This window comes from Poeciliopsis prolifica, unplaced genomic scaffold (assembly GCF_027474105.1).
Source record: "Poeciliopsis prolifica strain line A6 unplaced genomic scaffold, Auburn_PproV2 SCAFFOLD033, whole genome shotgun sequence".
NCBI lineage: Eukaryota > Metazoa > Chordata > Actinopteri > Cyprinodontiformes > Poeciliidae > Poeciliopsis > Poeciliopsis prolifica.
Window position 1 is genome coordinate 6362894 of NW_026562408.1, and position 15184 is coordinate 6378077.

At 39.3% G+C, this 15184-nt stretch overlaps 1 protein-coding gene and 1 long non-coding RNA gene across 4 annotated transcripts; one reads left to right on the forward strand and one right to left on the reverse strand.

Annotated features, from left to right (window-relative positions):
• Positions 1 to 244: 244 nt before the first annotated feature.
• On the reverse strand, positions 245 to 6118 carry LOC129373656 (HAUS augmin-like complex subunit 1). 3 transcript variants are annotated; one of them, XM_055051705.1, is made up of 9 exons: positions 5950 to 6118; positions 2294 to 2468; positions 1730 to 1865; positions 1527 to 1661; positions 1303 to 1426; positions 828 to 893; positions 655 to 726; positions 432 to 479; positions 245 to 338 (listed from the first exon to the last, which is right to left on the reverse strand). In XM_055051705.1, exons 1-9 carry the CDS (start codon positions 5980 to 5982, stop codon positions 294 to 296), a joined length of 834 nt encoding a protein of 277 aa, XP_054907680.1. In that variant the 5' UTR covers positions 5983 to 6118; the 3' UTR covers positions 245 to 293. The 3 variants fall into 3 exon arrangements, with proteins under 3 accessions (XP_054907680.1, XP_054907678.1, XP_054907679.1); XM_055051703.1 differs by lacking the exon at positions 5950 to 6118 and adding an exon at positions 2551 to 2673; XM_055051704.1 differs by lacking the exons at positions 245 to 338; positions 5950 to 6118 and adding an exon at positions 2551 to 2673 and having other exon boundaries at positions 420 to 479.
• Positions 6119 to 12945: 6827 nt separating this feature from the next.
• Positions 12946 to 14885, forward strand: LOC129373577 (uncharacterized). Its single transcript, XR_008607383.1, has 4 exons — positions 12946 to 13179; positions 13758 to 13807; positions 13909 to 14064; positions 14543 to 14885. It is a non-coding gene; the product is annotated as an uncharacterized LOC129373577 (long non-coding RNA).
• Positions 14886 to 15184: the final 299 nt, after the last annotated feature.

Consider the following 15184-nt stretch of genomic DNA (forward strand, 5'->3'; position numbering starts at 1 on the left):
GTTAGTTATGCAGGTTGTACAATATAAAAATGTTCAAGGTGTATGAACTAATAGGGATACTCTGTGAGCTTTTTAGGAGTGTCCAAAATCTCTGAAATATTTAACCTATATTTAAATAAGGTTCCAAAGCTAAGGAGGAAAGAAGCAAGAAGTATCCTTTCAGGTGACCCAAAATACCTCAAACCACTTTTCATTTAACATTAATGATGAAGGCAGGTAAAGGTAGAAAAGAAGAAGAAAAATATGACTGCAAAAACTTTATTTTTAAAGAAAGGACTGCGCAACATCCAACTTCATTTTATAGCCTTCATTGTCTCCAGTTTGGAATCGAGTGCAACCTGAAAAATGAACGAAAGAAAAAGTAATTAAAATGACAAACGAGCAAAAAATGGCATCTTGTATGTTATAAAACCAAATATTTAAAGACTCACTAGTTCTCTTTTTGCTTCTTCTATCTTCACTTGTGCAAGAGATGGGCTCTGAAGGTTTAGAATAAAAAAACAACAACACACATTTCAAGATTAAATTCACAAACTTAATCCTTAAATAAATTAGATTGAATGATTTTTTCTTTTCAAAGGACAAAACAGGAAACGTGATCACCCCTTTTGTTGGAAAAGTAATGAAGTCTGAAAAACTAGAAAACAAACGTACCGGACTCAGGTCCATGTACGACTCCAGCTTCTTTTTCAGGAGGATTATTTCGTTTTGCAGTGCCCTGAGTTCCTGCAGGGAGAAAAATAAGATGACATGTTTCAAACCCTGAATGCAGACAAAGTAAAGCTTCTATCCCCATGGCAATGAATGTGGTGAAAATGCTGAAATACCTCAGAAAGCTGCACAATGGCCTGGTGGGTGATAGACTTGTCCATGTTCCTGGATACAAGCTGAGCCTGCAGGATTAGCAGAGCAGAATAAAGTGACTAATACAAGACAAACAACAAACTAACAAACTAAACACTGTTTCTGTTTTAAACAAGAGGCAGACGACATTGCAACTAGGTAAACAGAAATTAAACTGTTTGGTCATTTACAGGAAAAAATAATATGTTTTTTTTTTAATGAAGCTTCTTTCTAAATCTGAGCAGCAGCTTCTTATCTTGACGTATACACATTAGAAATTTTTTTCTGAGTCTAAATGTGGAGAAGTTAATCATATTTTGTCAAGAGTCAAGTAGGTTCCATCTGTAGATAATGCGTTTTGCTGTTTAAATCACAAAATGGCCTATAAATGATCCCACTTAGTACCTCAGCATCTATGCAATAATCCCAAATTATAAAGAGGAATATGCTGCAACATACCTCCAACCTCTGCTGTCTGATACGGAGCTCTTGAGTCTTGGCCGTCACAAAGTCCACGTTGAGCAGCCTCTCCTCTTCTTTTGCACTCTCCACTGCTTGAGATTTGGTAGTTTTGTCGATATCCCTGTCAATGAAGACCGCCAATGTGTACATGTGTAAACCCAGCCTTCTAATCAAACTTAACTGGCACACTTTTAATCGCTCGCTTCACGCCTTATTCTTACTCTTGTAGGTTTCCCCGCAGCACCAGAATTGAACCGAGTCTTTTTTGGAGTGCCCTTAGTTCCCTTTCGAGTTTTCTGTTTGACTTCTCGACTTCCAGAAGATCATCGGTGAGATTGTTGATTGCTGGCATGAAGCTACAAACGAACAAAAGTAAAACAACCATATATTCTGATCAATGAAATACAAAGCCACAGAAAATTACCTGGTCAGTGATGTGTCTTTCACTCCCAGCACCATAGCATTGTCCACTAAAGCAGACACGTAGTTTGCAGTCGGCTCTGACAAGCTTGCCCCAGACAAGCCGACACCGTGCAGAAGAACATCCTCAAGGTGAGCAGCTAGGGGGGATGGGATTAGTGAAATACAGTTTTTTGAAAAACATTGAAAACCAGACAAAAGAGTTCTTATGTGTTTATTATTTTGAAACTCCATACAATTTCTAAACTCAGATTTCTATTTTCCCTCCAATTTAATAACAATTTCGACATCTGAGCACAAAATATTCACCTTAAATACTTCAATAGTAGTCGTTAATGTCGTTTAGTGGAGTGATATAGAGACTATTTGGAGATTGTCTCTATACTACAACAAAATATAAAACCACACCTATATCTTAAGCCATAAAAAAATATTTACTTCAGTTTCTATTAGTTTCGACATGTGCAAAACATGCCATTCGGCAAATCTAAACACTTTAGATCAATTCAGCCTTTCCGATCCAAGTGTTTTAATGCATCATCTGTTCTGCCTGCTGTATGTGCCTCACCGTCAGCCTGATACTCTGATGTTTTCTGCTTGTAGTCTTCAATGAGGAGAGCAGTATCACTGCAGCGGGCTTCACTGGACTGAGCCAGCTGATACAGTATGTCCACAGTCCTGGTGTTCACCTCAAATGATGGCACTGGCTGATCCCCAAACACTCCCTCCAACCAGCTGTTCACCTGTAGAAGAGACAGACAAATAAGACAATATCAGCAATGCGGCTGGCGCATTAATGTGTGTTTACTGGAGTCAAAGAGTTACCTTCCTCAGCTTTTCACACATGATCACAGAGAAGGCATGAAAAACATAGACAGTCACTACAGAAACGTAAAACGCCGTGTGTTTTATAGCCCCTCCAATTAACTTCATCTTCTTCTTTAGGATTTAACGGCAGCTTGCATCCATTTTTGTTGCACTACTGCCATCTATTGGATCCTAATTATCTAACAAATTCTCGAAATAATCCCACTGTTTTTTAAAAAACCACAAAATTTTCTTCCTCCCCTCATTACTATTTAACTGATCAACCACTTTTTCAAACTTCAATTCCCTGGTACAGCCTAATTCCAATATTAATAATTTTCTTTCATTTTCATATTTTCTACAACAAATAAAAACATGTTCCATTGTTTCTACAGAATCACACCAAATACATAAACCAGTAGGATGTTTCCCCATCTTATAAAGAGTTCCATTTAATAAACTATGCCCGGTTCTTATTCGAGTTATAATTACCTCTACCTTTCTATTTAACCCTCTAACCCTTTCTACATCAACTGTATTTTGAAATCTGTGTAAATGCCTTCCATTTATTTCATTATCCCACCTAATTTTCCATATCTTTTTACTTTCTCTCCAAGCTATACTTTTCCCCTCTGATTTCGATAGCTTTACTAACATATCAATTTCTTCTTTTTTACTAGCCTCCTTAGCCAACCTATCTGCTCTTTCATTACCTAAAATACCTACATGAGCAGGAGTCCAAAATAATATTACCTTTTTATTTTGATCACATATTCTATGATGAACAGCCATAACTTCATATAATATATTTTGATGATTACTTGAACATCCCTTTTCAATACTCATCAAAGCAGATAGTGAATCACTACAAATTATAAATGTATTTTCTTTACTATCCTCCACCCATTCTAAAGCTAATAATATAGCACACATTTCTACTGCATAGATACTCAAGTAATCAGATGTTCTTTTTGAAATCTTTGTATATAAATCTAGAATCACTACTGCTGCACTTGTTACTTTGTTTTTAGGATCTTTTGAAACATCAGTATAAATCTGTACATAATCATTATATTTATTTTGTATTTGATGATAAAACTCTTGGCACATATCTATCATCTTTTTCCCCTGAATATCTAATAGTGTCTTGTCTACATTAATATATTTCCATGACCATGCTGGTCTCACAGGCCATACTACTGTTTGACTGAATTCTTTGTCAAATACATTAAATGTTTTTGCTCTATCATCTCCCACCCACCCAAAACTATTACTTTTCCCTTTTCCTCTCTCCCAACAATGTTGCAACACTTTCTTAACTGGGTGATCTTCATTTTGTCCTTTTAAACTTATCCAATAATTTACCATGATCTGCTGTCTTCTAATACATAATGGCATCTCTCCTGACTCTACTTGTAATGCACATACTGGAGTAGATTTAACTGCCCCTAAGCAAATTCTCAAAGCTCTTGCTTGAATAATATCCAATTTGTTTAACCTAGTTTTGCTTGCTGATCCATACACCACACTCCCATAATCTATTCTAGATCGAATAATGACACATAAATATTTTTAAGTGATTCAAGTTTGCACCCCATGTCAATCCTGTCAAGCACCTCATAATGTTATAAACCTTTTTACTTTTTTCCATAATGTGATCTATATGATTTTCCCAAGTTAGTTTCTTATCAAAGACTACTCCCAAAAAACGAAAACTATCAACCGTTTCTAATTCTTTTCCATATAAATATAATTTTTTATCAATTCTAACTTTCTTATTTGTAAAGAACATTACTTTTGTCTTCTCAATTGAAAATTTAAAACCCCACTCAATTCCCCACTTACCTACTATATCTATACCTTCCTGAAGTTTTAAAATAAGATGTTCTATATTTCTTCCCCTTTTCCATAATGCTCCATCATCAGCAAATAGTGATTTCCCAAAACTAACTGGTATTTCATTAAAAATATCATTTATCATCACCGAGAATAATGTTGGACTTATCACACTTCCTTGAGGAGTTCCATTTTCTATTTGACACGATTTTGAAACATGAGAACCTATTTTAACTTGGATATTTCTATCACATAAAAAATCCCATATCCAGTTAAACATACTCCCTCCTATTCCTATCTGGTGTAGTTTAATCATTAATCCTTCTCTCCATAACATGTCATATGCTTTTTCCACATCAAAAAATACAGCCACAGCAGTTTCCTTATTAATTTGAGCTTTTCTAATATCATCTTCTAAACACAATACTGGATCCATTGTTCCTCTCCCTCTACGAAAGCCACTCTGATACGGAGCAATTATATTCCTTGATTCCAAATACTGTACTAACCTCTCATTCACCATCCTTTCCATCAGCTTACATATATTAGATGTTAAAGCAATCGGCCTATAGTTTTCAGGATTACTATGATCTTTCCCAGGTTTCTTTATCGGAATAACAACCGCTTCTTTCCATTCACTAGGTATTCTTCCCTCTTTCCAAATCTTATTATACAAATTTAATATCTTCTTCAAAACATCATCACTCACATGTCTTAGCATAATATAGCATACTTCATCTTTACCTGGAGCACTATTTCTTGTTCTACCCAAAGCTCTTTTCAATTCTCCAATAGAGAAATGTTCGTTCATCAATTCATCCTTAATAATTTCCTTTCTTCTTAAAATTCCACCATTTTCTCTTTTAGTTTTCTCTCTCCCCTTTATTTCTTTATCTGATCATTTTTTCCCTATGAATCTCCATAAATGTGCTTACTAAAATATCAGCTTTTTCCCTGTCATTTATTGCTATTATACTGTTTCTATTTAATATTGGATAACTCCATTCTCTTCTATCTCCCCCCATTTTTTTGATCATTCCCCAAACTTCCCCAATCTTTGTACTATTACCAATTTTGTCACAAAAATTTCTCCAATATATCCTTTTTGCTGTTCTTATTGTTTTCCTTACTTTAGCCTGTGATTTTTATATTCGATCAAATGTTGAAAATTATGAGACTTTTTAACCAGTTTAAATGCTTTATTTCTTTCTTTGACCACTGTTCTACACTCTTCATTCCACCATGGAACTAATTTCCTCCTATTCTTCCCTGATGTTTTTGGAATAGACCTTTCAGCAGCTTCTAATATACCCTGACTAATCTCACGACTCATATTTTCTATACTCAAATCATTTTTTATATTTGATATCTTACTCTCACATAAGTTATTAAATTTTTCCCAATTTGCTTTCCTAAATATCCACTTCCCTCCTAACATTTCAAGATTCTGCACCTGACCCATCCTTATTTTACTGACTATAATGTAATGATCACTACCAAAGGATTTATTTTCAACTTGCCAATCACATAATGGAGCTAAACAACTGGAAACAAATGTTAAATCCACTACAGATTCCTTACCTGAATTAATATCAATTCTTGTCTTTTCACCATTATTCAAAAAACACCAAAAGAAGATTTCATTTTTACATCATTTTATGCAAGTTAAATGGAAAACTTCAGAGCGACCTGGTGACATTTTTTGTGAGAAAATAGTTTCTGTTGTAAGCTTTCCCCTCCTTTTATTGCATCTCCGTCATCATCGTCATCATCATCATCATCTTACTTGAAAAATCAGCCAGTCCGTTCATGCGCCTGGTCCACAGTAGTAAAGTCAGATAGAAGAGGCTGTGGCTCCAGTCCAGTCCGTGGAAAGGACGCGTCCAGCTCATGACTCGCATCCCCTGCCCCTCTTCTCATACTAATGAGGCTCGTTGAATTCAGTCTTGTTGTAGGCCTACTTAATGAAAAACCCAAACAGGAAGGTGAGGGCCAGCCAGCACGCATGAGGGGCCCCACTTGTGTTTGATGTGGCTACATGGGTAATGAGTGGGCATGGGTTTTATCTGGGCGATCTGCATGGGACACATATGGTTAACCTAAAATGAGACCCATATGGGCTGGCCCATATGGGCTAAATGCATGGGCCCTATTCAGCAACTAGGTGGGCTATCTGGGAATGGGATAGTACTGGGCAACACTATGTGGGGCCCATGTGGTTCTAGTATCATGGGCCCAACATGGGAAGCCCATGTGGGCAGACCACATTGAACCTACATGACATCAGCATGGGCTGACCATATATGGGTTAGACCTGGGTGTGGATATGTAGGCCCCAGTCCTTTTTAAGTGGGCTATCTGGGAATGGGACAGAAACGGGCAACACTATATGGGGCCCATGTGGTTTCAGTATTATGGGCCCAACATGGGAAGCCCATGTGGGCAGACCACATTGAACCCACATGACATCAGCATGGGCTGACCTTATATGGGTTAGACCTGGGTGTGGATATGGAGGCCCCAGTCCTTTTTTAAGTGGGCTATCTGGAATGGGATAGTACTGGGCAACAGTATGTGGGGCCCATGTGGTTCTAGTTTCATGGGCCCAACATGGGAAGCCCATGTGGGCTGACCACATTGAACCCACATGACATCAGCATGGGCTGACCATATATGGGTTAGACCTGGGTGTGGATATGTGGGCCCCAGTCCTTTTTTAAGTGGGCTATCTGGGAATGGGATAGTACTGGGCAACAGTATGTGGGGCCCATGTGGTTCTAGTATCATGGGCCCAACATGGGAAGCCCATGTGGGCAGACCACATTGAACCCACATGACATCAGCATGGGCTGACCATATATGGGTTAGACCTGGGTGTGGATATGTAGGCCCCAGTCCTTTTTTAAGTGGGCTATCTGGGAATGGGATAGTACTGGGCAACAGTATATGGGGCCCATGTGGTTTCAGTATCATGGGCCCAACATGGGAAGCCCATGTGGGCAGACCACATTGAACCCACATGACATCATGCGCTGACCATATATGGGTTAGACCTGGGTGTGGATATGTGGGCCCCAGTCCTTTTTTAAGTGGGCTATCTGGGAATGGGATAGTACTGGGCAACAGTATGTGGGGCCCATGTGGTTCTAGTATCATGGGCCCAACATGGGAAGCCCATGTGGGCAGACCACATTGAACCCACATGACATCAGCATGGGCTGACCATATATGGGTTAGACCTGGGTGTGGATATGTAGGCCCCAGTCCTTTTTTAAGTGGGCTATCTGGGAATGGGATAGTACTGGGCAACAGTATATGGGGCCATGTGGTTTCAGTATCATGGGCCCAGCATGGGAAGCCCATGTGGGCAGACCACATTGAACCCACATGACATCAGCATGCGCTGACCATATATGGGTTAGACCTGGGTGTGGATATGTAGGCCCCAGTCCTTTTTTAAGTGGGCTATCTGGGAATGGGATAGTACTGGGCAACAGTATATGGGGCCCATGTGGTTTCAGTATCATGGGCCCAACATGGGAAGCCCATGTGGGCAGACCACATTGAACCCACATGACATCAGCATGGGCTGACCATATATGGGTTAGACCTGGGTGTGGATATGTAGGCCCCAGTCCTTTTTTAAGTGGCTATCTGGGAATGGGATAGTACTGGGCAACAGTATGTGGGGCCCATGTGGTTCTAGTATCATGGGCCCAACATGGGAAGCCCATGTGGGCAGACCACATTGAACCCACATGACATCAGCATGGGCTGACCATATATGGGTTAGACCTGGGTGTGGATATGTAGGCCCCAGTCCTTTTTTAAGTGGGCTATCTGGGAATGGGATAGTACTGGGCAACAGTATATGGGGCCCATGTGGTTTCAGTATCATGGGCCCAACATGGGAAGCCCATGTGGGCAGACCACATTGAACCCACATGACATCAGCATGCGCTGACCATATATGGGTTAGACCTGGGTGTGGATATGGAGCCCCAGTCCTTTTTTAAGTGGGCTATCTGGGAATGGGATAGTACTGGGCAACAGTATATGGGGCCCATGTGGTTTCAGTATCATGGGCCCAACATGGGAAGCCCATGTGGGCAGACCACATTGAACCCACATGACATCAGCATAGGCTGACCATATATGGGTTAGACCTGGGTGTGGATATGTAGGCCCCAGTCCTTTTTTAAGTGGGCTATCTGGGAATGGGATAGTACTGGGCAACAGTATGTGGGGCCCATGTGGTTCTAGTATCATGGGGCCCAACATGGGAAGCCCATGTGGGCAGACCACATTGAACCCACATGACATCAGCATAGGCTGACCATATATGGGTTAGACCTGGGTGTGGATATGTAGGCCCCAGTCCTTTTTTAAGTGGGCTAACTGGGAATGGGATAGAACTGGGCAAACCTATGTGGGGCCCATGTGGTTTCAGTATCATGGGCCCAACATGGGGAGACCATGTGGGCTGACCACACTGAACCCACATGACATGAGCATGGGCTCATGTCATGGGCCCAACATGGGGAGACCATGTGGGCTGACCACACTGAACCCACTGTGGGTTCAGTGTGGCCACAGTGGGTTGACCCATATATGGTCAACCCACTGTGGGTTCAGTGTGGTCAGTACATATCCACGCCCAGGTTGGACCTGGTGTGGATATGTAGACCCCAGTCCTTTTTTAAGTGGGCTAAATGAGACAAAATTGTAGAACAATGTACAGGGGTTGGACAATGAAACTGAAACACCTCTCATTTTAGTGTGGGAGGTTTCATGCCTGAATTGGACTAGCCTGGTGGCCAATCTTCATGAATTGCACATTGCAACAGTAAGAGCAGAGTGTGAAGGTCCAATTAGCAGGGTAAGAGCACAGTTTTGCTCAAAATATTGCAATGCACATAACATTATTTGGGACATACTGGAGTTCAATAGAGGGCAAATTGTTTACCAAGACAGCAAGTCTTTGTGATTATCAAGAGCCACAGTATCCAGGGTAATGTCAGCATACCACCAAGAATGACGAACCACATCTAACAGGATTAACTGTGGATGCAAGACGAAGCTGTCTTAAAGAGATGTTTGGGTGCTAACCCGGATTGTATCCCAAAAACATAAAACCACGGTGCCCAAATCACGGTAGAATTAAATGTGCACCTCAACTCTCCTGTTTCCACCAAAACTGTCCGTCGGGAGCTCCACATGGTCAATATACACAGCCGGGCTGCTATAGCCAAACTTTTGGTCACTCGTATCAATGCCAAACGTCGGTTTCAATGGTGCAAGGAGCGAAATCTTGTGCTGTGGACAATGTGAAACATGTATTGTTCTCTGATGAGTCTACCTTTACTGTTTTCCCCACATCCGGGAGAGTTACGGTGTGGAGAAGCCCCAAAGATGCATTCCAGCCAGAGTGTTGTATGCCAGAGTGAAGCATGGGGGTGGATCATTGATGGTGTGGGCTGCCATATCATGGCATTCCCTTGGCCCCATACTTGTCCAAGACGAATTGATGCTGTATTGGCCTCAAAAGGAGGCCCTACACCACGCTAATAAGTTATTGTGGTCTAAAACCAGGTGTTTCAGTTTCATTGTCCAACCCCTGTAGTTAACCTGTCACTTTCAAATTTTTCACTGTATGTCAAAGCAAATGCTGCAAGAGCAGGATTCTCAAAACTTGGAAATTACCCGAGATGTCAGCATTGTGATCTTTGCCAAGGCAATTACTCAGTGGGCCTTAATGGAGTTGATGTATGGTAGATTGTAGAATTGAATTTTTTCCTTGTAGGAAACCTCGACGATAGTAAAGGTTGGTGACCTTGACCATTGTCGAGGTCTCCAGGACGAAGGTGACCTCGTCTTGGAGATCACCCAAGGATATATTTTGCTGATAGAACAGAACATCCATGTCTTCCTAATGTTTGAACCTAAAACATGTTCACTGTGTGATATCTATGCCTGGCTCATTTACAAACACTAGGCTTCCAGAGGACCAGGATATTAAAACATTAAAAATAATTCTACAATGCTTTATTTTTTTTAAACAGTTCAGTATTGCTCTAGCCACACTTTGAACCCTTAACATTTTTTCATGTTATTATTTTATGCTAGAACAGTCCAGTCCAGTCTCCAAGCCAGTACGCATGAGTGGGCCCCCTTGGGTTTGTAGTAGGCCATATGGGTAATGAGTGGTCATGGGTTTATCTGGGCAAACCTCCTGGGACACATATGGTTAACTAAAATGGGACCCCTATGGGCTGGCCCATTTGGGCTAAATGTATGGGCCCTATTCAGCAACAATGTGGGCTAACTGGAAATGGGACAGAAATGGGCAACACTATTTGGGGCCCATGTGGTTTCAGTATCATGGGCCCCACATGAAAGCCCAATGTGGGCTGTCCACATTAAACTAACATGACATGAGCATGGGCTAACCATACATGGGTTGGACCTGGGCAGGAAAATGTAGCCCCTAGTACTTTTTTTCATGGTCTAAATGGGACAAAATTGTAGAACATTTTAATCGACAATGTGGTTACCCTGTCACTTTCAAACTTTTCACTGTATGTCAAAGCAAAAGCCAGTTCAGTATTGCTCTTGCTACACTTTGAACCCCTAACTTTTTTTTCATTTTATTATTGCAGTCTGAATGTCTTAAAACATTTTTTGAAATAATCTGTTTGAAATATATACGTAAACTCATATTCTGGTGCTTACTCAAAATTAAGCACAGAGTGGTCATGGTTGAGCTTTAGTCCTTGTTTTATTTTTAATAATAATAATAACTTTTTATTTTATTTTTATTATTATTTTTTATCAAAGACATCCATAGAGTTTACTGCAGCCTGTTCGCAGCAAGATTTAAATTTTTATTTGGACAAATAGTTCAGATCAGACCATTGTGAAAAATATCACAAAATGTTTAGAAAATAAACAAAACTCATTAGCAAGTGAGAGACAAGAGTAAAATTTTGAGCATCTGTTTTTCATATATTTGCAAACATTTTCCAAGTCATCAGTATAAATAAAAATAAAAAATAAAAAAACGTAACATTTCTGTTAATGATTCATTTGGTTCCAATTACCTTTTTGTTCATTGTTTGCTCTGAGGCACCGTTGCCAATAAAGGTTGGTGAATTGAAGTACCGGTAGGCACTTTACACATCCACTGAAGAAAATAGTTCCAAAACATATTTGAATAAGGAGGACAACGAAATGTATTTTATTTACATTGAGAACTTTTGCTACATCGGTTTTACATTTGTTAAACCGATGTAGCACTCTCAAAAATTAATCTTGTGTTTCTTGGAAAACGTAAAATGACCCGCGGATGGATATGGGGTTTCAAAATCAAGCCTGTTCTCTTCATCAGTCCGTTGGCGCGGAGTCCTGCCGGCTGATCTACGAAGAATCTGTAAGTACATTTCTTCTGTTTTACCTAGTACCAAATTTTAGGGAGAGATTTTAAATCGCTTGTTAAAAAAAATTGTTGCTCGTAACAAATCGGACGACAGTATCCCAAAAGAGGCTTAATTGTTATTGTTATTTTTGCTTTTCTTTAGGGTGATACTTTTCTGATATTGCTAACACACACAGCTACACACAATAAGCAGATTTTAGTGCAGACCGATTTCAAACGCAGCGTTGTGGGCCAAACATTTTCAAATACCGCCGCCATTCTATTTGTTGAGCTGCCATTGGTTCATTTGAGCGCCAACGAGGCAGAATGAAATCGGTTCACTGAAGAATCTATGTTGCTAGCAGAGGTTGTTACAAAGTGTCTGGACACAATAAACATTTGTATGATTTAAAAAGAGTAACTATTGTGCTTTCATTCTATGTACTGGGCTTTTAATAATCTTTCTCACAGTCACATCAGCATGCATGGGTGGGTCTCATGTATGGATTCAGGCTGGTTTGGCTGGGACCCATGCAAGATTATTATTGTCGTTTTTTTCAATAAAACTGCATTGAATCGTTTAGCTTTGGGCTATATAGGTAATGATAAGAGGGCATGGGTTTTATCTGGGCCAACTGCGTGAGGCTCAAAAGGTTAACCGAAATGGGACTCATATTGTTGGCTCAATTGGGTTAAATGTATGGGCCCAATTCAGCATTAACGTGGGCTAACTGGGCATGGGACAGAAATGGGAACACTATATGGGGCCCATGTGGTTTCAGTATATTGGGCCTAAAGGTTTTTTGTAAATAGGATGAAGGCATTGTAGTTCATATTTTTAAATTCTTTTTTTAATTGTTGTGTGACACTTTAAAGCGTTTTGTTATGTCATAGTTTATTTCAATCTGCCGCTATTGTGTTGGTCTTCTAGAGTAGTCATCAGTGTCAGGGTTCCTGTGTGTGTATGTGAGTGTCGCATCTTATTTCAGCGAGGATCTTTGTGAGGAGCCCGTGGAGCTTGGCACAGGTGGAGGAGCAGCAGAATCTTCAGTCTACGCTAGATTGACTGAAGATTCTACTGGTGTATGCTAGATGGTTGCATACACCGGTAGTCACTCTGGCCTCTCCTGTTGTGAACAGTTTCTGAGAACGTTTCTGTGTCTACTAGAAGTCACCTGGTCTCTGTGTTTGTTCGATCCTAGGGGTTTTGTCGCCTCATTCGAGAACTCACCAGTGAATACCTGCCTGCTCGCTCCGCCGATTCCACTGCCTCCACTCCACCCTTCGAGCTTCCAGCTCTCTTCCATTCCCACCTCGCATTTACCTTCGGAACCGCTGCACACCCTCTCTCAGGAACCTGGCATCTCACACCCACGCCTCGAAAGACCCGCACCGAAGTAAGCCTGTTCCTGTTTCCCCTCCGATCACTCATTCTAAGCCCGTCATAACTAAGTTCTCGTTTCAGGCCAACCTGGTCGAGTGGTCCTCACCCTTCCGCTGATGTCCGGGAAATAGATTTATTTTGTCCTGTTTGTAAATAAATCACTCACTCATCCCTATCCAACGTGTGGTTACTGCATGTGGGTCCGTAAATTGAAACCCATCATGTCAATCAGTGGCCAAGCCTGAAACAAATCTTGAAAGATGAGAAATTCTTTTGATATTTTTGCAATATTTAGCTAGCAGTTATGTGAAATGTACTTATATTTAATTGTAGCTCTAATTTTTTTATATGTGCAATGTTTTAGGCTTTATTAGTTACATTTATAGTGATTTTCTAAACTTCTCTTAAGAGTAATACTACTGTCTTAGTCCTGTCACGTTAACAAAGAAATTAGGATAATTGCAAAACTGTTCAGTGTTTACAATATAAGGCTTCAGTAGTTAATCTATACAAAGGCTGTTTTGCCTTAATTTTTTTATTTTTTGAAAAGTCTAAATGTTATATTGCACTAATAAAATATATATTTTGCAGGCTTCAAGAGGATCAGCGTGTGAAGATCACTTTATAATGATTTGAAAAAGGTAGATTAATATGTTAGTAAAATTAAGCACATAAGAGTGATATAATGACAAACTGATGAACAAAAACAAAATGTTGTCCTGTTATTGTCATTGTACTTAAGGTTGCCATGGCTACAGAAATTGGAGGAGCATCCTTAGATGACAATACAACCAGCTGTGCGATTCCTCATGTCCCATGAACTGGAAGTCCAGTTCAACCTTTTTGGCCAACATTGGAAACAAGCTCTTGGACCTGCGTCTCTTTGATGTTTTGTATGGTAAATATCAGTTTTTATTGTCAGAGTAACTTTTTTTTTTCACTTTTCTTTCTTAAACATATGTTAATTTATTAACATATGTTTAACATATGTTTTATGCTTTTGTTTGTTATTTTTAGTAATGTTTTTAGGTTAAAAATTGAGTCTTCATTTTTGGTTTTATTTGAACAGTATTCTTTCACTGTTGTTAAGAACTTAAAAATTTGAAGGTAATATTGTTTGCATTTCAAACAATATTAAAATAACCACAAAACCACGATAGAACCTAGTAGTTTGATTTATATAGATGGATATATTTTAAATTTACAGTAAGAATATAGTTTCTGTACATAATAATGATGACTCAAGAGTCCTTTTGATTATGGCATATCTCTGCAAGCATTTTTGCCCCATGAAGGGGGAGATGCAAATCTCATGAATGTTACATTGTGCTAAAATGAAACACTAATACAATTTCTACCTTTGCTTGTTATTTCAGGAGACTTAAAAGAAATTATCCATCTACAGAATCACACAAGCATACAGCAAAGACTCTCGAAGTGGTTTACTGGAGCCCGAGTGGAAGTGGAAATAGACTAGAGAGACTGCCAGTTTCAAACTCAGGTTGGGGAGGTCTTTCAAGATGGACAGTTTCAGTAAAGTATGAGAGATTTCAAATTTAAGCATGCATATGGCATGTAGGTTATTTTTAAAAATGTTTGACAAAAATGTATTGTGAAAGATCTATATAGGTGTGTATATTCACATTGTGTGTATCAATGTGAATATACGTGTATAAAGTTATATAGATAGTATTTAGATGTATACATTTATAGACCTGTAGGAAAATATGTAGGTGTCTTTATTTGTGTGCATCTATAGATATATATTATAGATCTGTTTATAACGTTTGTTATAGTAAACTAGCTTCTGTTATTTTTCAAAGATGTCGTGAATAATTGCAGATTTCTTTTGTGGCACCATTCCCTGAGTATTAATGAAGTTCTAATAATTGCTGTAGTGAGGTAAAAAATAACTCCTGACAATATTTTAAATTACTAAATAAAAGCCTTGAGCAAAATAAATTTTCATCTCTTTTTTTTTATTTTTTATTTGAACACGTTTTAAGCTAGACTTTGGA